At 40.9% G+C, this 24182-nt stretch overlaps 1 protein-coding gene across 4 annotated transcripts in view; it reads left to right on the top strand.

The window, feature by feature from the left end:
• tanc1b (tetratricopeptide repeat, ankyrin repeat and coiled-coil containing 1b) overlaps positions 1-24182 on the top strand; it is a 100733-nt gene that overhangs the window by 28186 nt on the left and 48365 nt on the right. For 2 of the 4 annotated variants that reach the window (XM_041056934.1, XM_041056937.1), the window contains exons 3-4: positions 2200-2406; positions 11944-12048. In XM_041056934.1, the coding sequence (XP_040912868.1) occupies positions 2200-2406; positions 11944-12048 (312 nt within the window). Of the gene's footprint in view, positions 1-2199; positions 2407-11940; positions 12049-24182 lie in introns of those variants that run through there. The other 2 variants (XM_041056935.1, XM_041056936.1) reach the window with 2 other exon arrangements.

The raw sequence follows: 24182 nt of genomic DNA, 5'->3' as shown, positions 1-24182 counted from the left end.
TGACCTTGTTTCCTGGCATGACATTCTGCAATGTTTGGCTAATTTCAGAAACACCTACAAACTTGTTCTTAACATCTCCAAATTGTTGCAGTAATTCATTCACAGATACTTCCACCCTGAGTCTGAGTAACGCCGTGTTTGCAGCCTTACAGGAAATCTTGACAGCATACCAGCCTGCAACATCTGGGTGGTCAGAAACATTTCTGATACGATGTCCTGCAAGGAATTTTTAACTTGGGTAAACATACTTCAGTCAGCCAGTTCACGTAGGACAAATTTATTATGGGATACAGAGAATGAACTGAGTTGATATTTGGCATCTGTTAAGCCCCTCGTCAGCACCAAGGTCGGCAAAGTGGAGACTGAAGAAACAATGCCAGTAAACTTTCTCTTGGGGAAAGAACGAGAGCCTTCAGGTGAATGCTGGAATCGAGGCATGGCCGATCAAATAACTTTTACAAACTTGGCAGTGAACCAGCAGCTGCAGTAGGTGCACATAAGTGGATGATTTATTATCAGCTTAAATAAACTGCTTCATTTGCAAACAGTGCTTTGGATACTGTATAATACTGTATTGAGATGAATATGCCATGTGACAGATGACACGCATTGTAATTTGACTTGGTTAAACAGGTGTTGAGTCATGGAAACAATAGATGCGTGTTCATTATTTTGGTTTTCTTGTTTGAATCATTACAGGAAATGTTGGTAAGAAACCACTTGAATGAATGCTGAAATCCAGCATAAGCTGATTTCACAACAAGCCGGTGGCACCTGCGTGTATTACAAGGTTGCATAACAGTCAATAACTGAATACTCTGAAACTATATGAGTGTAGATAATTTAGATATTTGAATGAAACCTTACCATTTGATGATCTGAAAAATATGTTGCCATTAAGCTTCTTGAAAAGCTGATGTTTTGGGGTGGTTTCACTGTTTTTACATGCCTATATACACACACACACACATACAAAAGTGCCATTCTGTCAGAACCAAGCTGCTTTCTGCAGCACGATAAAACATTGCCAGGTTTTTTTCTGGTGTTTTACATTCCTGGTGTTCAGACTCAGGATGGTAGTAAAAGAAAATGATTTGGTACATTGTTTAAGTTGGGTCAGCCTCAAGGTCAGCTTGGGCATCTTTATTTATCTGAAGACTAAATTTAAGGCCTTTTCAAGTCATGGTTTCTGTAATAAATACAATCCTCGAAAATAAGGCAAGCGTTGTATAGTAAACTTACTACATCACAAAATGCATTTCATTTAAAAAGGACATTAATCCTCACTGTGAGTACCACAAAAGTTGATTATACAGTTTATGTTGTGGACTTGGAAAAGTTTGGCTTCCTCAGGCACATTCTTCCAGTTTACATGATTACATTATTTACCCTATTGAAGCTTAACTGAAAGCACTACTGAATACTGCCACCCGTTTCTTCTGTCAGATGTATTGCATCAAACCCCTTCAGATAGTGGGTCTATGGGAAAGGAACATGTAATACAATGTACAATGTTGTACTGCTCAGAAAACATTGTGCGTAAGTATCCAGCAAGCTAATGATCCAGTTTTTTTTCTTAGGAGTTAGTTAATCCATTTGCAATTTTGAGTTTGTTTCAAGGCACTGAGCCATATTGGGAATTCGAAAGTCACTTGGGTGACTATGGTGACACTGTCTTTATTTGTAGCCCTGTGTGTTGCACAAATCCTCTCACAATTCTCCAATTCTACCTTCAGCTGATTCATCATGAAAGAGAAACAATATTAACTAAGAAATAAAACAGGAAAAATGAAAATAAAAAACAGCTGCACTTTTTCTCTACTTTTTCATATATTTCTTCTTGTTAACAGTGCACAGCCCTAAGAGTCCTGCATATTCAGCATTATGCACACAGTGCTGATTAGCGTGCAGCACATTCACATAACACACATAAGGGCTTTGTTAAATAATTCTCTGAGTTTTAACAACTTTGTCCTAGAATAGCACTTTGGTGTAAACAGGTTTAAAAGTCCAAAGAGCTTCACTTCATTCAGCCCTGAAAACTCTGCGCGCCATGAACACTTAAAAAGCACTAGCACAGTAAAAGAAAAAGATATGCCCACATAACACTGTGTGTTTTCTGTGCTGCGGTGCTGTCAGTATGTGTAATGCCAAAACTAATTGTTCCATCTGTAACAACCTTGTGATTCTCCCTGACAGGTGACGTTCACAGTTACAGTGTCCAAAGGAGATTCCCATATGAGGGAAACCTTCAGCCCCAGGGGCCTGGCAGCAGTCACCCTAACGCACAGGATGATGTTTTCAGGCTAAGTCTTGCCAAGGGAGTGTCCATGTCCCTCCCCTCATCACCTCTCCTGCCACGACAGTCCTACATGATGCCCCTACGCCCCAGCAAGAGATCACCAGGTACAAGACCGGCTATGCTGCCAGCAGTTGGGTTATTGCAATTCTTTTGTACATTATTTCAGTCCCATAATGGGAGCTTCATGAATCACCTGTAAAAGTGATCACTCCTGTCTACCTTCAGGCGCTTCTGTATGATTGTTGAACATCTGACAGCCCCTCTCATCCTTAAAACACTGATACTCCAGCTTTCATCTGGGACTTTTATAAATATAAGTCATAGGGAAGACGGTGGGATAAAGTAATAATGGTAGCTGAACCATTTTTGAGTCCCTTCAGTAAGACTGTGAGCTCATTTTGCTTACAGAGATTTGTTTTTGTCACTTCATCCCCATATTTGATCACCTTGTGTTGAAGTACAGGCCTCTACAACTGCACTGTGTGTTTACACTTCACTGGCTCGTAATGTGGGAGTGTTTACACTGGATCTAATTGTGAGTCGTCCCTGGCTTGCTCTATCCACTATGCTGAGAACATGCTTGTCAGCAGCTGCAGAGTGCTTCAAAGCGGGGGATACCTTTGTAGCTGAACTTGTTTCAACCTGAGTCTTTCTGTTCCGGAGATTTGGCAGAGAGGAGAGAAATCCTTTAAGTGGCCAATGTGGCCCCACTCACATGTGGCACTCATCTGTGGGGTATCTAGCCTTTGTATAGAGTGGTTACAGCTTTGATCTGTTTAGTGTTAAGATGAGTTGATGGGAGGGGGATGGTCTGGTTTGATCCTTACGCAAACTTGTCGTTCAAGTTCACATTTCTTCATTTAGCTGTTCACTGCCACTTTTAAGATTTAGATTTAAGTTGTGTTTCACTTCATTTTAGTTTTTTTTGTGAGTGAGCTTTAGGGAGGATTAGAAAATGGAGGATTATGCTCTAATTGCAGCTACAGATTAGGATGGAGATATTGTGTTTGCTTCAGTGTTTTCCTTCTCAAACCTGTTTTTTATGCACCTTTTCCACAACTCTCATCACGCAATTCAGAACCTAATATTTGATGTGCTGGCCTGAAATTGTCATACAGTGCATTACGCAAATGTGCAGGGGAACCATAATTGCAAGTATGGTTACTCTCTAGTTTATGAAAACGACAAATACAGTTTATAATAGCTAAGTAGATTTTCATTTGCTCAGTCCCCCACTCAAGTTAAAATGAATTTACCTCAGGTGATACAGGATTTGCGATGACTGTTTAAAATTCGTCAGAGACCACTGATGAAATATACATCTACAGACAAGAAGGGAGCAACAGAGAAGGAGAGAGAGGTGAGGAGAGAGAAGAGGTTTGGTTGGTGAAGGTGAAAAGGGCCCTGGGGACAAGAGAAGGGGAACACTCATTAAAGGCATATTCCCTCGTGGCGTGCTCTGAGGCGTGGAAAAAAATGGACTGACAAGATAGGATGCTACGGAGGACAACCAGGGAGTGAGGGTTGGGGGAGGGTCTGGAGGCTCTCCTCTTCCACTGTCCTCACAGGTAACTGTGAAAACCCATAGGGGAAGAGTTCACACCTCCAGTTAATAAACACATACTGCAGGAAATGTCTCAGCTCTGCGACGAAAACAACACGGGTCATTCTGCATTTTCTCTTTCTCCATCTTGCTGAGACATAGAGGTGACATTGTGTTACACTCAATTTAAGACTCATCTGTTGTTGAAATGAGCATGTTTTCTCTCTACCAAGAATGGATACAATTGAGACAAGGCTGTGGCTTATTATGCAGATGTTATGTTCTAAACCAAATTTGGTTTTCAGCAGGAAAGCTGGAGTTCTCCATACCATTTCAACACAGTCGTGCTTGATAGGGTAAAGTACATATGGATGTCTTGCTAGCTCAGCCGTGTTGGCTGGTCCTATTAAACCTGGGCCAGTATGTTTAACTCACTATTTTGTGCTTAAACCTGTATTATGCAAATGCAGGTTTGTTTATATTCTAGGATAAAGAATACATGTTGTGTGTGCTGTAAAGAGTTCTCCATACCATTTCAACACAGTCGTGCTTGATAGGGTAAAGTACATATGGATGTCTTGCTAGCTCAGCCGTGTTGGCTGGTCCTATTAAACCTGGGCCAGTATGTTTAACTCACTATTTTGTGCTTAAACCTGTATTATGCAAATGCAGGTTTGTTTATATTCTAGGATAAAGAATACATGTTGTGTGTGCTGTTATGTTTGGGGTAAACGTGTGTAGTTCTTATTTTAAACCACTGGTGCCATTGCACCTAGAGTGCCTACATTTTTCTGTAATTTACTCTAAGCACATTTTATATTTATGTGCCTATGTTCTAATTTTCTAAGAATTTTTTACTCCTAGGTCAAAGATTAAAAATATTCTTAGGAATGTTTCCCAAAAGCTTCTACATCAACAAGGCCCGATAACGTGTTTAGTTATTTACTCAGACTACCATCATTTATTTATACGTAAAGTACATATATCGGTGCATTCTTTCACACATCCATTTGTTCTCCTTCCCATCCAGCCACCACTGATGTCTTTGAGGGGAAGTGGTTTCACAGATTCAGAAAGCATTTTTTGTGGCTTGGCTTCATTTCCTGACACATTGGATAATCTATCGCAGTTTGGAAGGCCCCAACTTAGTGGTTGCTCTTTTCATGAAAAACTTCACAGGGGGACAACAGAGAAACATTGAGTTAATTAGGAGTGTGATGGATGCCTGAGCCACAGAGTCCTTGGTGGTGTTGACTGCCACAGCTTTGATCAGCTAAGCCCAGAGCTTAACCATGAAACACAGCACCCTGACATGTGTTGAACAGCACCTACATTTTACAGTCTTAATAGTTTACAGGCTCTCTAAAGGCCCAGGGAGGGACATTTACTGCAAGATTGTTGCCTGAAGGGACCCATCTTGCTCCAAACCAATGCAGGTCAAAGATCAGGTATTGAAAAACGTGAGGGCCCTCAATCTGAAGTGGGCAGAGTAAAGTTGATGACACAATAAATGTGATTTTTTGCCCTCTTGAAGTCATTAGAACTGATAGAGCTTAATGGCCCCACAGTCTCCTGGGTATCTCCACAGTGACCTCCACTGGTTGCAATAGGTTACTGTGCTGTTGTGGGATTAAAAGCATCTGTCGTCCGTAAGGTTGCACTGCCAAGTGAGTTCAGGTATGTAAGGATAAACACCATTGTCATTATACATGTTATACGCACATCATTATACACGTTTGCACAACCACAGTGCATCCCTGAAATATAGGTCCTGCATCGTCTTGCAGATATAGTAGAATATAACATATTAGTGAAGGTGAATTTCCACAAAGAGTTTGGAGGATGGTGGATACAGAGGCGATTCTAATGTTGCCACTGAATGTACAGGAGATGCGTGACCTTTCTGCAGTCACGTGACGAAACAGCGAGCCCTTGCTTTTCCTCTGTGCCAGCCTGCAAGGGATCACAAAACAGCAATTCATATGAATTGCTGCCATCAGCAGTGTATCATTTTAATTGGTATGTATACAATGAGGCCACAGGAGGGAGTGGTCTCTGGTTGGCTTTTGTGTTTTGCTGAAGTGAGTTAAGTGATATTTTTTTTTGCTTTGATGGGAGCTTGAGCTTTCAGTGGTTTAGAGGTATATTCACTTATCGATCAGCTGAGCAGGTCCGTGAAACACCACCAGAGAGCACAGTTCACTATTATGTCATGATCTCTCTATCAGAAACTGAACTTCTAAGGACCCCACAGCTTTTTTGCTTGCCAGATCTAGCTCTGTGTGTGAGTTTTTCTTTTAAGCCGATCAGGTGAAGATTCTTACTAACAGTGGTCTGATGCCTTGACCTCTTTGTTGCTTATCTTCCCATAATCTCTGTTTTGTGGCAGCGACTCCGCTGTTCTCTCTGAGCATATTGAATTCTATACATGAATACATGAGTGGTGGTTAGCTCTTTAAGCCACTGTACAGACTTGAAGTGTGTTTTTGCTGTGGTTATTAAGCACCATAGCCATTTAGTAAAATGCCTGTGTTCTTTGAGATTTTTATGGAGTAGAGGTTACAAATAGCTTTGGAGGATATTAACACAGCAGACCACATAAAACAACACAGAAAGTCATTTGGAGATTTCTTCATGGTTTTCAGTTTATTCCTTACGACTCATAGTCACAGAGCAGTCATTACCAGCATGTGCAAGTTCAAGGACAGCGTTTGCTTTAACTAAAACCACCTCTGCTGACAGAAATGTATGTCATGGGATTCAAAATGATATAAATACTTAACTGGTAACTTGTTTTCCACAGTTTAAAGACTTTTGTGACAAATAATGTCAGAGAAAACATGAGCACAGGGTTCCTCCGCTAGCGTTCTTCATCTTCTTCTACGCTGCCAGATGTGTGCAGTTTATTTTGTAGTTCTGTCAAGAGGATAGGAATTTTCTTCAAAGGCAATTGTTGCCCCTTTGAGGTGAGCTCTCCTGAAGTCAGCTCTCGGGTATTGACGGCAACCAGACAGCCCTGGGGGAATATTGATGCCTTTCTGAGAGCTGAGCTGTAAAAGACCTTGTGATTCTGCTGGGACTCTTTGAAAGGTTCCTCTGATGGACACCCAGTGAAAAGTACTATCCAGTTCTCCACTTCACTGCACTTCACTACACTCCAGCTTTGGCTCCTTATCACATGCAGTCCCCCTTTTTTTCATCTGCAGTGGGATCCCAGTTCACCTCCTGCCTCAGAGATGAATACTGAATAAACTGTTATTACTTCTTCAGTCAGTCACTAGACTCGGGACTCTCATATGATATAATGGAGTATCATACTAGATTGTAAATGCTTAAAGGAAAGGAAGAAATTGACATTGCTGGAGTTATCATGTGCTACCTTTTGAAAATGTATGACCATGTGTGTAGTGGAGTCTTGATACATAATTCATACCAGTTTGTGAAACAGCATGTGTGAAATTAGTCATGGCTATTAAACATGTAGTGTTAAAAAAAGAGTGCCAGTCTCTCATTGTGTTACAGTGCAGAAATTGCATTAACCAGAGAGGATAATGGCAAAATGTCAGGCTGTGAGTAGGGAATGAATCATAAATTAGCATTCATATGTTAAATTCATAATGAACCATGGCTGTAATCTCTTTCTCAACTATTTTGCAGCCATAATGACAAAATGATTAAAAGCTTGGTACAGCTTTTAATAAGACCATGCAAATCTCACACTCTCCTTAGGAGATTCAGTAAATAACACTGGTTTGCCATGCAACAGTCAGAATACCAGTCTCATCTATCGTCTTTTTTTTTGTTGGCCGGAATATATTATTTTTCACTTTTGAGAGGAAGAATGACATTTCGGAGCATAAAGAGGGCTGTTGTGCAGCTGCTTCCATTCCCCTTTACTGCACAAAGAGGACACACTGTCTCATTGATAAGTTGAAATGTGAAGAGTGTCAGAGTCCATCTTGAAGAATGCTGGGAAAACTCCTTGATCACTTTGTAACCACGAACAATCCTCCCATTCATTGGAATATACTGGACATAACAAGTTGTTGGTCATAGGTATTCGACTGTTTGGTATGTGTATGTGTGTGTGTGTGTGTGTGTGCACTTGCTGAGTGATGGCTCGCTGGTCATGGATTCCTGAGTCTTGCGGTGAATACCGGTGAGTAAAGAGTCCTCTGCAGTCACAGCTCGTCCGGCTGCTCTACCCTAGAGATACTCCTCCCCCCCCCCACCTTACCTTCTGTTTGCTTGCTTTTCTTCCCATTTACTCAACATGTGGATTTACATAGGTACATATTTACACATATATTTACTGTACCCTGAGGGTGAGCAGCTGACAGTAATATAGTGAGTGAGCAGGTAGTGCTGAAAGTGTCCTCGTGGTGACATTTCTGCTGCAAGCTGAAAATATTACAGTACTTTTCTCAGCATCATCTATCTATTCCTTTAGGCTCTTGTCTCACCTGCCACTCCATTTTTCTCCTTGACTTTATTTCTTTGGTATTTGTTATAGATATTTCATGTGTTCCAGTTGCACATAATAAGGACTAGTATAATCCTTTTAGTTGAAGTGATTAGAACATTTTGGAGCAGTACAAGTGGTTTAGAAGAGTTAGTGACATCTTTTAGTTGACTGAGACAAGGATGCAGACAGGACAAGAACTTTCAAGTGCCCCCGCAGCCAAAAGAAAACTGTCCAGCAAACAAAGACTGCAACTTGGCTGGATGCTGGGCTTTTGAGGGCGACAACACATAATTTAGAGTAAAACAATCCATCAGTTGAGATTTTTCTCTTATGTAAGCATCCGTCAAGTTTGATCATTTGGTTTTTACAGTGTTATGTATCGCGACAGGATATTGTATAACTGGATAATAACATTGAACAGTAACAATAACTATTAGTACAACTACTAATACAGTACATGAAAATTAATCACGAATTGAGAAGAATAATCAAATTCTATATAAATAAATATGACATCAGTCTGCTTCTATGTTGTTATTTCTTGGCGTTGCTACGCAAAAAACAACTCCCCACCTTGCCAGTCTCTTTCTCTCTCTCTCTCTCTCTCTCTCTCTCTCTCTCTCCCCTTTTCAAGCCCAGCATTCTTTCAAATCAGTCTTCTAGCTTTTTCCTGCTCTAATGAGCTCTTGGCTGCTTTTTTGGAGGACATCAGATTGAGATATTTCTCATTTGTCCTCTCTGTGTGGGGTATGCTCAGAATACTGAGACTTAATGCATTTTAATTTGTCGCATCTGGCTCTGAGACAGGATGTGGAGATGTGATATTTGGATGATGTTTCTATCTAGAAAATCCTCACATTCTTCTCTCTCATTATCATTTCCCTCCATGGTTTTGTATAGAATTTAGAAAATGAAAGCAAACGACGATCACCCCACATATGTTGTTGTTAATTGTGTACTAATTATTGTGTATGTGAATGAATTTACGTTCTGGATTTTTGTACCCAAGGTGGGATGAGAATGAGTGCACATCTCATTTCTGCCTCTTTCTCATTGTCCTTCAAGTGTCATATGTCTGACACTTCCACGCCTGCGACCTTTTCATGCTTGTTATAGAGTGCAATTGCTTATTCGTCAGTGCCTCCATCTAGAAGGGCTGAGCGGTAATGGCCCCCTGTTAAATCTCGAGATGAGATTTTGAATGGAAAAGAAACTCCTCAGCGCTTTGTCTGATGCTCAGACATCAGAGCCGTGCCGAAAGACCTTTTGCCTCTTCCCTGCATTATCAACCCGTAGATGTGGCCTAAAATTACCCCTGATAGGCAGCCACATGTTTGTTATTTCATGTGTGGATCCTGTGTTCCTCCTGGCACTTTGTGTAAACGGAATGTGAACTTAAGCATATGGTTTAGATTACTCAAACTATGCCTGCAGTTTTGTTTTTTGTTTTTTTTTCAAAGGAACATATTAGGCAGTTTGCTTTTGGTCCAAGATATTTACCTGAACTAAGTGTGTCTCACACATAGCCCTCTCTGTCTCTGTAGTCCTGCTTTAATTGGAGCCGTGTGACTCCTGGGTAATAGGTTGTGCCTGACCATCCACAGATGAATGGAGGTTTTCAGGACAGACTCTGTTTGGCTTTGTCTGCCAAATAACAGACTGACTTGGATTGCTTTTGTACATGCTTCACCAGCTCAGTCCCCTCCACTCTTAGACAAATCAAATGGTCTGTAACGTCTCACGTGTTGGAAATCCAGTCCTTAGATTATAGTGGTTTTGAACAACACTATCATCTCAACATACTACAACTACTGCTTCCAGCTCTTCTGAAACACAATTGACATTTAGCTTTGAGCTTTTATTTTGAGTTCTTTGACTGGGTTTATATCATGGCTTCTGCTAACAAGCAATAGAGGACGATGTTTGAAGAGGCAGAAGCTTTTTGGGGTATGAAAAGCACAGTTCCTCACTATGCATTTCAAGTTGCATATCCATAGATGGCACTGTGCATCAAGCTGACTTTGACTCTCATGCTTGGTTTAATGCAGTGTCACTTCCAGATCATTTCCCCTCACATGGCTGCTGCTGTAACTCCCCCTCCCAATAACCCACACCTCCAGTATTATTATCTGTGGCTAAAATAGCAGCTGTGGTTTAAGAAATTGTTCAATCTGATTCAGGGGAAATGTTTTGTTTGAGGTGGGTGTGACTGGTATTGGATGTGGTAATAGGAAACGGCTATCTCTGCTCTCCAGTCCAATCTTCATGTTATGACTGGGGTTACACATACAGTCATCTGATAACAGGAGTCTGGAGGAGGCGGAGGAGGAGGAGGAGGAGGTTTGGATTGGGTTACAGTAGGTCAAGGCTGGAGTAGCATGGAGGAGTGTTGCCAGGGGAGGCATATTGTTGCGGCTCTCTATGGATTTATGGATCTAAGTACAGTCACCTATTTTCATATTATTTTCTGCATCTCTTAGTTTGGCTCTTGAATGTGACCAGTTCTTTTTACACAGGAAAATGTGGACTAGAAGCAAAGGACTCGAAATGTGCACGGCTAGTAGTTCAGGAGATGTTTGTTTCATGGCTTAGTATTTAGTCTAGTGTCTTTGCTGGATCTCCTGCAAGTATAAACAATTATATTGACTGTCTTTGGAAAAATTAGTAGGCCTTTGCCATCACTCAGATAAACAACCTTAGTTTCTTCTCTCTTTAGCGCAGATTAAAGGGCAGTTTTGATAGGATATGTTGTAGACAGTAGGGGCAAATCTTGTTGCACACACAAACATGAAAATTATGCAAAAGGAGCTGTGTCTCTAGTCGGCTGACTGTGTCAGTGATTTATCGTAAAGTTCAGCACAGTGAGCAAGCATTCTGTGTGGAGCTGTGGGATTTTCTAATTCTGTCACGGTGTGAGCAGAGGGAACAGAGCAGCCAGCTAACCTCAACTCCTCACTAAAGACAAAGACAGCCTTTAGAGAACTATAGCGCTGTCCCAGATACATCATCTGACTTGCACCAGGATATATATCGACCTTAATCTATCCTTATGTATCCTTGCAGCAATAAGTGGGTATATTTTCAAGGGACTGCTCACAGATAAATATGCCGGTAAGCTCTCTGTCTGTTTTGCTGATCCCCAACAGTGCATGTGTGTGTTTGAGCACTCGTTTTTATAGTTCACTAAGAGGCTAATTGTTGTGGTTTCCTGCTGTAGTTTACATTCCCAGAGCTGGCTAGCAGTGTTTTACTGGGAGTCTCCAGCCATGTAGACAATATTCTGGGTTGTCAGACAGACCAGAGCTGCTATCAGCGCAGGGAGCTGTCTGAGAAAGTGTGTGTATGTGTGTGTGTGTGTGTGTGTGTGAGTTTTATGTGAGCTACGGAGTGCAGCCAAGCCTGTCCAACTAAGACACCACCGCCTCTCATCTCTAGTCCCATCTGGAACACGTTAATCCAGGGAGAACTCTGACTCTCCGTCTCTCTCTCTCTCTGGTTCTCTAATTTGCTCGTTTTTTGCATTTCTCTTCTTCCCTGTCTGTCTGACACTCTCTCTCTCTCTCTCTCCCTCTGTCTGTCTGTCTCTCTCTTTCTCTCTCTCATTCTCCCGGCATCTTCGGTTCGTGCTGGCAGGTCCAAGCAGGAAACCCAAATATGTGGAGAGTCCTCGCGTTCCTTCTGATGCCATCGTGTCAGCGCTGAGGAAGGTGGCTGATAACAAGGAGTCCTCACACAATGGTGAGTTTTGCTTTTAGTCCATTTTTTGTATGTGATGGCTTGTGCCTTTATAGACATTGGAAAAAGTTAGAAGCAAAAACTGGCTTCAGAGTTAAAAAATATACATGTTGTCAGCGGGAGTCCACAGCCTTGCCTTCATTCGTGATCTGTCTCCACAGCTGCACATGTGTTAGAGAATATTATAACATGGATAGGCCTCTATAATTTAAGGGTAACATCAATTACTGCGTGAGTGGTCCATGTAAGTACCAGTGCATTTGAACACTATTCCATGCCCCTTATACAAACAAACAGTAGTGCTGTGTTTATTTTAAGGTGTGTGTTTAGATTACAGAAGAGTCCGTTTTCCACTGTGTTAGGATATACTGTCGGACCAAAGCACTGGATTTTTTTCATGGGAGTGTAAAGAGGACAAGACATTTAATTGCTCAGTAACTTTGTATGTATGTGTGTGTTCTTGGGTTTCTGTGAGATGTTTCTTTAGTGTTATTACTGCCTTTTCTCTCCCATGTTGGGAGCTGTGTGTGTGTGTGTGTATGTGTGTGTGTGTGTGTAGGGGTAATGTTCCTCTAAGTGCTGTGTTTTGATTTCAGGAGCAGGATTTCTTAAATTCCTGCCATAAGCTTAAGTGGAGCTGTAGGGTGCGTTATCTTCAGCAAAAGGCAACACAGAAAGAGTGCCCTCTGATTGTACATGGCTCACGTATGCAGACAGTAGTAACCCAGAACAGCCCACTCACTGTTGATGTTGCATACCAAAGCACGAGGGCGTGTCTGACATTCAGCTGGCACACAGCAGTGTTTCAGCTTAGAGTAAGCTACCAGCAGATAGCGGACGCCAGACAAATGTTATCTCATGACAGCTGGTGTACTGGCACTGTTGGGCCTTGTTCAGACTGCCAGCCCAAATCCTTTTTAGGCATATTCAGGTTGTATCCAGATTGATTGTAGAATGTCTGGAAAGCAAAAAAAAAAAAACAGGTCCAAACTAGATTTGGATCTACATTCGGATTTCTACAGATGTGTCTCAGTCGGGATGCTCTGATCGCTCAAATCAGATCTCAGAGTGTCTTTTGCGTCACTTTGCAACGTAACATGCAGTGACGACATCAAATCCAGAGTGACAGATTGAGAGTCCATGCTGCTGCTGGCAGAGCGCTATCAGAGAGTGTAGTTTTTTTGGTTGACAGTGAGAACAGCTGTCCGTGGACTGATGACAAAATAAATTGTATGATATTATGGACTTACATTTCTCATGCTTCTGCGCTGAAAACTCGCGTCACAAGTGTAGCTGTGTCTATGTCGTTACCAAAGCAACCCATCCAGATAGGTGGGTGATGACTGGTCACACAAATCTGTTCTGATCACTTTCAAATAAGAGTGTGGACAATCTGTCCTAAAGATCTGAACAAATCAGATTTGCCTGTAGTCTGGACAAAGCTAATTTTATGAGCTGTGCTCTCAGAAAAAAAAAGTTTTGAGACACCTGGTTTGGATTTCTTAGTTTGCATATGTGGAGATGTGCAGTTGGGCAAGTAACACAATGTCATTGAGTATAAATGCAAATCTACTGCAGGTTGCACAAACAACACCCCTCACCCCCTTCTCACCGTACCTCAACACCTCTCTAGTATGTGGCATGTGTTGCCCTGATCTGCAGATCTGAGATCCTCCTTGTACATAAACATTCACATGCTTGTGCCATCTTACAGAGCTTTCCGTCCTCACTCTCCTTTGCTTTCCAACACAGTAAAGACAAATAATGTTTAATGTGAGTGTACGTAATGTTAAAAAAACTACTGGTGCTCACAGAAGAGCTCTTGTAGTGATTGTTTTAACCTTGTGTTCCCAGTGCTGCCTCTTCTCTAATTTCGTTCTAAGCTAAAATTACTCTTAAGGCGATATAACAGACCGAGCTATCTCACGACTACGTGACAGATCTACTGATCAAACCCCCAGAGAATCTTTGCGGAGAGTCACCCAGCTACTTCAGTCTCAACACTCAGGGAATACACAAAAATTGAGTTAAGGTTATAAACTGAAATTTGCTTTATGTTACGTTATGTCTGGTCTTCTCCCGATGATGGAGAGAACAGTTACGTATCTGGTCAATCTATGACAAATAAGACATGACACTGCAGTCTCTAGGACAGTAGCACCCAGCCCGATTTAGGGACATTTTTATGCCGCATAACTGTTGGAGCAAAAGTCTCTCCTTGTACAGCTCCAACTTCATCTTCCACAGGACAGAAGAAATGCTTTTAAGGTCACACAGTTACTTACTTGTGGCCTTTATTCCTGCCCTGTGCTGCCGTGTACTCATACTCAATAAATGAAAGCAGATGAGCCAGGAGAAACTTTCTACCTCCGTCTTCTTACGGCCCATACTTAGCAGATAAAGGACGTTTACTACTGAGAATTTAGAATGAGCCAACTTGCTCAACTAATTATGTACAATTAGGCGCTGTATAAATTCTTCACTAATGATGGCTAATTGTAATAGCCCAGCTGTAGTAGGATGAGCTCCCATGCACGGCTGACATCTAACACAGCTACACATGCTATCCCTCTCCTTTCCTCTCTCATATGGGCAAATTCACACAAATGGGATTTGATACAGTTCAGATATAGTTTCTGTGCGTCTTTGTATCAATGTGCGTCACACTTTGAATGTGACAAGGACGTGTCCAGCATTCTTTTGTCAATATAGGGAGCATCTTTCAGCCTGTTTTGTCGCCTACTTCAGAGAGTATAAACAAAGCTTGCTTCTTTGCTAACTGCTGAAACAGGGCGAGGTGGTTGTTTGACATTGCAGCTTTGGCAACAAGGTCAGCGTCAGCATTGATACAGTGCCGGAAGAATCTGAGTTGGAAAATACATCGGAAGTTTTGCAGCATGAGAGCTGTGTGACATTTAGGGCACAAATCAAGTGAGTTCTTCTTAGGAGTTGAAAAGGGGCTTTTTGTTGTGGGAGTGCTTCACATCTGTCTTCAGAGACACATCTTGAGTGCAACAGAATGAATATAGTTTTTAAGATTTTTTTTAATGCAGTTTTTTTTTTCCAATTCGGTTTTTGTCTGTGTTTCATTTGGCCATCCTCAGATATGATTAAAGCTTGCATGTGGATTTGAATGTATTCATTTGTTCTTCTTTTGGGTTGGACTGTCAGCTTTCCAGTGCTCTGTGTTGTGGACAACCAGGAACGGCTGTAGGCTAAGAAAGGAAATGTGCGTTTGACCTACAGTAGAGTCATCTCGCACAGCTCTGTCTTTGACAAGGCATAGAGTTTCTTGTGCATGTGTGTGAATGCAGTGTGTAGTTTTACTTTGTCTGTTTGTCCAGAAACACATTAATGTTTGTTTATGTATGTAGGTCATTGTGTGCATGAGTGTGTTTGCAGCAAGCAGTCAACAGTCTTCCTGTCAAAATTGTTTCAGCTGTGCTCTCGGGGCTCTGTTTCTGTCAATCAAGACTGAACCCCAGGTCCTGTCCTCTCCCACATTTATGTCTCTCTTCTGCACCCCCCTCATGTTACAACTCCAATGAAACCTGAGCCCACACACTTCACACCTGTTTCTTCATATACTGATTAACTCGTCAATGCTGAAACTATCCAACTTATATTGTTAAGTATTCAGTGGATTTACAACACTTTAAACACTGTGTCATAATAGTAATGTGAGTAGTAATGTGACCATTTCTTGTCAGTTCCCGTACAACGTCTGTTACTGATTTGTTAACAGCTTTTGGAGATCACGTCATCCTATTTGTTATTTGTTTTGGCACAATAAAGAGCCAGCCAAGGCACCGTACAGGACTTAACAGATGCAACCCACTGTTGTCCCTTAGTTTGTGTACTGTATGTGGCTATGAGTAAACTGGGTGGATGTGGTCTGATCTTTTTCTTAATTCCTGATGGAAAACATCTAATCCAAGAGACGTTATCTGATGCCAGACCTCACAGCCACAGCTGGGGTCCTGACAGGCTGCATGCAAGGAATGCAAATGCAGGAAACCTTGGTGTCACCGCTGACCTCTTTCTACACACTTTGAATTAGCCATTCATAAGATGATACAGATAATGTCAAATTATTCATATTGTCTCGGTATGATACTGTACTGAGAAACGGAGAATGTGGGATGTGAGTAAGATTGTTTTCTCTCTAAAGAATGAACCTGATCGGTCAGTTCTGCATGAAGCAGCTTTATAGACTGACTGTATTTTTCACCATTTATAGAGACTCAGATCCAATTAAATAATCAAGGCCCATTGTTAACAGTTTAAAGAACATATGATGATATTTCAGCAGCCTTCATTCACCATCTCCCCTGAAGGAAAGCAGCAGCTTTGTGGCAGTGGAGATGAATGAGCTGTGATTTCTTTTTGGCTGTAACAGAGTGGTAGTTTAGTTCTTTTCCAAGGCAGATCAAGTTTATTGTTGACTGCCTGTTTTAACCAACAGCTGGAGGTTGACACTTTGCTTATTTTTCTTTTTCGTTCCTTAATGATCTCAGGGCACGCTGACTCTGACTCCGCATAAAGAAGCCTTGGTTCTGTTGGTCAAATGGTTAATGAAATACCATCTGTATCTACCATTAGACCACGAATAATAATCACCAATGGAGTATGGTGTCAAGCTGAGATGTCAGTCAACCTGTGATTATTATCACCTTGCCACCCCCACCCACCAGAACCTCATTTTACTTGGAGATTCTGTCTAACCTCTATATGCTGTAATGTCTGTTTGGACACTCCATCTGTGCTCGCAGCAAAGGAGATTTGCGGTTCTGACACTGGAATGTGCAATAAGCACTCAACGTGCTTCAGGGGAGCACGTCACCTCGTACCTCTGAACTTAAATGGGGAAGCAGGATGCATGTTCTCATCGAGGGTTCATTAAACAGGCTCCACTGTTGTGGTAATGAAACTCCAGCTGCTAATGAGCACCGGCTGGATTGTTTTCTCGGCAGGGAAAGAGCTGAGACAACTCTGTGGAGCCAGTCTGTTCATGGTGCTCCCCCTCCTTCTCCATCCTTCTCCTGCTCCTCCTCCTTCCGTCTCCATTCTTCTATCACCGCACCACCGCGGCTGCTATTTCACACCTGCTCATAAACTTCCTCAGGAGGCAGATAACGACGTTGTTTTGTTTTTGCCTCCATTTGCTGTACAGTTACTGGAATAACAAAGTGGTTCCAGCTACATCCTTAGTTTTTCCATATCTCCAGGATAGTGTTAGATAGACTAATCAGATACTGTATAGAGAACAGGGAGCAAATTTTCATCAGGTAGGCATTTTACTTTATAACCTTCCATCCAGATAAATGCACTAATTTTACCTTGTGGAGGGACAAAGTTGCTGTTGCCCTACTGCCACAGTTTCATTGTCCCTGCTGCAGAATTATAAATAATGTCAGTTATGAAGTCTTCAACAGATTCATAGTTTGAATCGAGCGGAGAGCAATGTGAAGTCCATTCAGACGGGACCAATTAATAATCTAGGTTAATCATGATGAGAGTAGTAAATGAGAGCCACTAGAGCGATAATCCTGATTGACTACATTCATTGTTTTCAGACAGTGTTTCATGCAGTGTGAAGTTAAAGTTGTATTATAGTAGACAACATCTGTGCGAGCCTGTTTTCCTTCTCACCAAATCATTTACATGGAGGCAGTCCACGGCCTTGAAAAAGTTAAGCTAATGCTCAACTGTCCATTTACTGACTCTTCTAACAGCTTTTTAGTTCTCTTTGCACAATTAGGACTGTATGTCAGTATAAAGGGCTCTTATCCATCAGGTTAGCCAAAGACTTTTTAATTCCGCTTTTATAGTTCACAGAATTTCTGCAGAGCTGGTGAAATAAATAATCGAAATGGGTCAGTTTAAGTTGTCACAAATCACATTTCCTGGTGCGTGAGAAATGATAATTGAATTGTTTTTTTTTTTTTAATTTCCATTTACGTGGTTATATTGCAGTGGAATGACTCCACTGTGCTGTAATCCTCCGACCCTGCATAAAATATATTTCTGCTCATTATTAATGACACATTGGAGCCTTTTAGCTAATGTAACTAATCTGTCATCTGGTCACTGTAGTTTTGAGAGGAAACTGTAGCTTGGGATTATTAGACCATAGAGAGAGAGTTCTTACTTAATAATAGTAATAGTGCTTCACTGTTCCAGTGACACATTATTGGACCATGATAACACTCCGTAATAAAATGTCATATGGTGTAATGTGGCAGCTGCTTTTTAAATTAGTCAGTACAACAATTTGACCAAGATACTGTTTGCTGGTGACAAATTATCTCCCAACAAATCTTTGATTTTTCTGTACTGAACGTAATTGGTACTTATTGACCAACAATACACTGATATCGATATCTCCATGAGAGAGAGAAAAAAAGAGAATGCCTACACATATACACACCCACAGATAAAGCATCTGCAGTACAGTATATTAAATATGTACGGCTACATGTGTGTGACTGAACCGCTGTGCAAGGTGAAATAACTAGTGAACATTGACATGCAACAAGAGTAGACCTAACTGTGAGGGAAGACAGCAGAAGTGCTCCACTGCTGATAGCATTTCAAAACACTAAACCATAGCATCCCTCTTTCATGCTTTCCTTTTTAGGAATGCACAACATCTTGAGAAGTTGATAAACGCTGACCTCCGCCTTGCTGCTATACGAGGATAGAAAGGTTGCCTGATGTTTGATTTATGCCACTATGTGAGCTCAGTTTACTCAAGCGTGCCATGTCAGTGGCTTATAATACGGCCCTAGTTGATACTCTTCTTCTCCATTTATTGGAGGAGTCATACAGTACTGCAACACTTAGACAGCCTTGAGTCCAAGACTGAATGGAAGACATATGCCATAGTAAAATAAAGTTCAATCTGCAATAAATGCACTGTACATTTATTACCGACATACAAAGCCCAAATACTGACCATCTGTACAACAACTGTAGATTGTCCTTGTCAGCCGAGTTCACATGTACTGGAAATACTCCGATTGGTTTGGGTGAGGAGTGGCTTTTGGGTAGACAAAGAAAAAAAAAAAAAAAAAAAAAAAACACCCACTCACTTGCTGTAAATTCTCCAGACAGTTACCTGCTCTACTCATACATCTGATGAATCGGAAATTACATGGACCTTGTACCTGGGTGCTAAAAGTCTGTTTGATGTCTGGTTCATCTGATTCGGGCATTTGTCTAGAGTCTAAGTTCAGGGTTGCAATGCATGTGTGTAAGCAGCTCATCTTTCATAGAAGGTCCTTGAGGAAAAAAAAAAGACTAGTAAAGCAAACTGGTAAACAGTCTATTATTTCCACAGAGTAATACTGTTCTAACCTACAGTATGTTGTCACCAGTGACAGTGGGGAGACCAGAGAAACAACAGCAGTTAATTAGCAGCAGTGATTTGACTGGCATCGGCAATGTCACAGCGAAGGCAATGGTTGCCAAATAAAGAAGACTTTAAACGCAGAGAGATCTTAGTAGGAACAGTGATGGCCCAAAGGTTAGACAGGCAAGCTTATAACTGAAAGTTAGCCGATTTGATTCACAACTAGGCTGGAGAAAGGAAAGCGACAGAGCAGCATCTGTCCCTTAGTACCACAGCTGAGGTTCCCAGGAGCATGACAGTTAACAGATAAGGCTGTGGTTGTTTTGAGCAACTTCTATATTATAAATACCATTATTTGCTTTACATGGGCCAAATCTAATTTGATTTTGTCTGCCTGTCATCTTTGTTATAGCTGTAATGTATTTGGCCGTCACTGCTGTCAACAGATGGCAAAATGGTAAGGAGTGATGAAGAGGCGATGACAACATCCATAAAGGAAACTGGTCCTGGGGTTAACCGTTTAGCTGTACTGGACAATTGCCCTGTTGTATCATGTGTATAAACAGAATGATTAATGAATCAAGCAGTGTACACAGTCCAAATCCATTCAGAAGTGGCCGTCAAGCTAAAGCCAGAGTAATGTAATTAATAAACCCGCAGTACAACCATAAGCCAAACACAGATTTCTCCATGTGCATGTGTTGTATTTTTTATTCATAAATTCATGAACACAAAATACTGAGTAAATTTGCTGGCAAAGTGGAGATTTTGTGTCTAGCAGCAGCTGCAGTGTTTCTAATTTGCGTTGTTGGTATAGTGTATTGATTTGCAGATAAACCACCGGCTGAAGATATTGTTATTGATGTGGCACATGCGCCTCGGGTTTTTGCCGTCTATGTGCCGTGTGTGTCACATGTGTCAGCCTTTCTCTCTGTGTATTTATGTCAGATGCCTAGAGGTTCTTTCACAGCGCCAGCACAGGTCCAGGACTACTGATTGGTCCTCAGAGGCAGGTGGGTTTAAGTGGTTTTGAAGAACCAGTGATGAAGTGGTCCTGTCAGGGCCTAGTAATAAAGAGCTAGTTGACGGATTTAATCAGATTTACCCCCAAACCATAAACTTCGTCTGAGCACACACAGTGAGAAGGCTAACAGGAACAGGAACATCTACAAATGCAAAAGAAACACTTCATTAACAATTAGATTAATTTTCAACATTATACTACATTATACCTAAGTTTATTTAATGGCAATGGAGTGTAACTGTGTGTGATTCTGCATAGTTTCTGTTTCTGATCCATACTGTTTGCAGCTCCAGAGCTAAAAGCCATGCCTCTGACAGACAATGATAATAAAAAACAACCTGTCACTGTCTGCTAATGCACGGTGGCTATAAATGTGTGATGTGCAAGGTGCCCCTTTTAAGGACCTGGGACCAGTTCCCATTATCTGTCTCCATCTACTAAAAGTTGATGAAGCTTGCAATGTGTTGTTGTGTACTTCAAATTATTATTGAACCACAACCGACATTCAACAAAGATGATATCTGTGCATGGTTGAATTTAACAACTTTATGTTCATTACAAACATAAATCTCAGTTATACTACTCTGTCACCTTATGATGTTACATTAATGTGATTTAAATTATAATAACATGTAAATTTTCTTTTTTTTTTTGTTCTTAAACAGAATTAATGACGAAAAATACAGTAAAGTAAGGAAATGACAACACAACACTGAACGCTAATATTCCACACACTGTCAGAGCCAGCAAACCCGCAGACACCTGTTCCTAGTTAATTAAGATTTGTTCATATTGTGATAAGTGAGAAATAAATAAAAAAGTTATTTTCCTTGTACATGATTATATTGCCGTGTGAAGACTTAAAAAGATGTTTGCTTTAATCCAGTGACCCTGAATCTATCTATAAAATCACTCTGATTGTCATTCAGGCCTCAGCTTTGTCTTTGCACCAGTGGTCTTAAAAGGCTCATCTCAAGCATTTACATGAGCAGGGTGACATTCTCTATATAGGATTGATTGTCAGCTTATGGTCTTTTTTTTTACTGCACAGCATTTGCAGTGGAGAAAAGGGAGTGAAAGCAGTCCAGTGTATGTGAGGTTAGCATTCAGTATCTGTTTTTGTGTAGACAAAAGCTTCAGTTTATTCACCATGAAAGCTTCGGGCCTGAATGAGTATTGCTATGTTTCCTTTCAGGTCTATAGAATATTTCAGTTTCTCATAATTAAAGGCAAGTACTTTTCCAAGAGTTGGTGCAACTGGCTGAAAGGCAGTACCAGCATAGAAACATAATTACATCAGAAACCAGGCAACTCAGTGAGCAGACGTCAAAGTGGTAATGTAAACATTCTGCACAGGCTCAACTTGGAGATATGTGCTTGTCTGCCATTACCTACAATACAAGTAACTTTAACAGTTTGTTCTTGCAAACACCATCAGCTGTTTGCATTTTAGTCATGACCCATGTAAGTTTACATGAAAATCCAAGAACTGTTGGTGTTATTAAATCAATGGCCAATCAGTTCTCCATTGAGTTTGCTTCATTTGGCATGCTTTGTCTGTTGGGTTAAAAATTCACCTACTTTTCAACATTAAGACTGTCAGTCCAGCTGTTCAAAAGGCTAATAGTGGAATCAATGTTGGAAATAACATTGGAGCACTGTAAGCTGCTGTAGTTAGCAACTCATGTGGAACAGTGGGGTTGTCCATTAATTGCAGGGTTGGTTGTTGGAGCCCAGACTCCTCTTGTCTGCATGTGAAGCGTCTTTGAGAAAAACATTGAACAAGTGTATTAGTCATGGTGGTTGTGTGTCTGTAATGTCCACATTATTTGCCATGTATTGTTTCTTTCATTTTATCCAGCTGTAGCAGTTGTGTCTATGCTCCATTTGCTAACAAATCCCAAAGCCAAAGTGACTTCACTTCATGTGTGACAACAGGCCTTTCTCAGTTAGAGATTTTGTGTGCATGCTTGTGAATTTGGCTAACCCTCCCTGGTCAGAAAAAGCATAAGATTAATTTTCAAAATAAAAGCTCCAGTACAGTAGATCTTATTGTGACAACAAAGCAAAAATATGTGACTTTTGGAGTGTGTTATATAACAAATATACAATTTAAAATATGACACTCCAGTGAAATCACTGCACTGAATATTCAGTGAACAGCTCTGTAGTTGTTGCTGTCAGTTCTACTACTGTTGGCTGGTTTGATATTCTATATTCTCACTACCAGACCTTTGACCTATGGAATTCCAGCAGTGTTACTGCTATAAACTGAATCACATTATACAGAGAAGGGTTTCTGTTATGTAGGCTACCCTCACTGATATAAATGGGGTCAACAAAATTATAGAAAGCCTGTCCTGCCCTCTGTGGTGTATTCCTCTACTCCTAAATATTCATGAGCTGGAGGTGGGAGGGGGGTCAGGACTTAAGGTCCATGTTGGCTTTGGTTCCCATGCACCATCATTATTCCTCCCCCCCTTTCACCTTAACATGACAGGGTTTATAGAGGAAACCTTTTTAAAAAATGACAAAATTTTAAAGTTATTCTTGTTTACATTCAAAATATTCTACCAGGTTAAGAAATGAATTCCATAATTCTGAGGAATGCACTTTAATTACTGTCCTCTCATGTCACTGCTGCACTTTGCATCTGTACTTCAACCACTCAGTGGAATTTCCAGAAACACTGCTCTTTTTCTGTGTTGTTTTGATTCATATAAAGATGCTACTCATAAAGAGAGAGAGTCAGATGATCAGATCTTATGACACTGATATGCATGACACATGCCAAGTAAAGGAAAGTCAGAACATTTACAGGCTATTGAAAGTTGATTACAATTATTTACATATAAGTAAATAAATTAATGACAGCATCATTTTAGGAACCAAAGAACATGACACTGCTCTCGTTTAATTGAGGCTCCCCTAAATTCCACAAAGGCCTCCCTAAATTGCATTTAGGACACAGCAGTGGTCAAACATGTTGCACCAAATGACTGTTGACAGCAATTATAGATACAAAGAGACAGCACAAAGCAATTGGAGATAGAAAACACAAACATAGATTAAGAAATGTTTCACAGTAGGATATGGAGGATGTGGCTGTGGACAGGGCAGGCCAGCCTTCTGGATCCAGTAAGGCCATTAAGTAAAGCCAATATAGCCATATTTCACTGAGTGAGGATGGTTAAACATATACTTGTTATATGTGAAATCATTACTGGCACATCCCATATGAGACATTTTCATGCAGAAACCTACTGAAGAAGTATAATGGGGCGGGTGGAGACATTTTCATATGATGGCATCCAGTGAGATGCACTCTTTCAGATTGAGTAGCCTTAAAGGCGGAGGAGTCCCAGTGCATTTAAGTGCCTCGTTTTGGGAAGTTAAGAGGAAAGATTTCGGAGTCAGGCTTGATTGAAATCCTAGAAAAAGTCACGATTGCTCCCAGTGCTTGCTTGCACTTAAAATAAGATACAGACGGGGAGATCAGTTTTTAAGCGGGTTCCCTGCTGTCTCCATAGGGGAGAGAAGTAAGCCCAAAGCCTTGCACCATAAAGGCAGTCAAATGTTTAAAGAGAGGGAAAAAGCAAAGATTATTTTGCTATTGAGACATAGTTAGTGACTTGTAGAAGGATTCAGAGCAGTGTTTTTGATGATTTCTTCTCTCATTTTGTCTTGTCCTATATAACATGACTCAATAATTTTATCATGTTGGAGAATTATCTGACCTTTAGAGAAAAGGAATAGCAA

Source organism: Toxotes jaculatrix, chromosome 15 (assembly GCF_017976425.1).
Source record: "Toxotes jaculatrix isolate fToxJac2 chromosome 15, fToxJac2.pri, whole genome shotgun sequence".
Lineage (NCBI taxonomy): Eukaryota > Metazoa > Chordata > Actinopteri > Toxotidae > Toxotes > Toxotes jaculatrix.
This window is presented reverse-complemented; position numbering and strand designations above follow the sequence as displayed.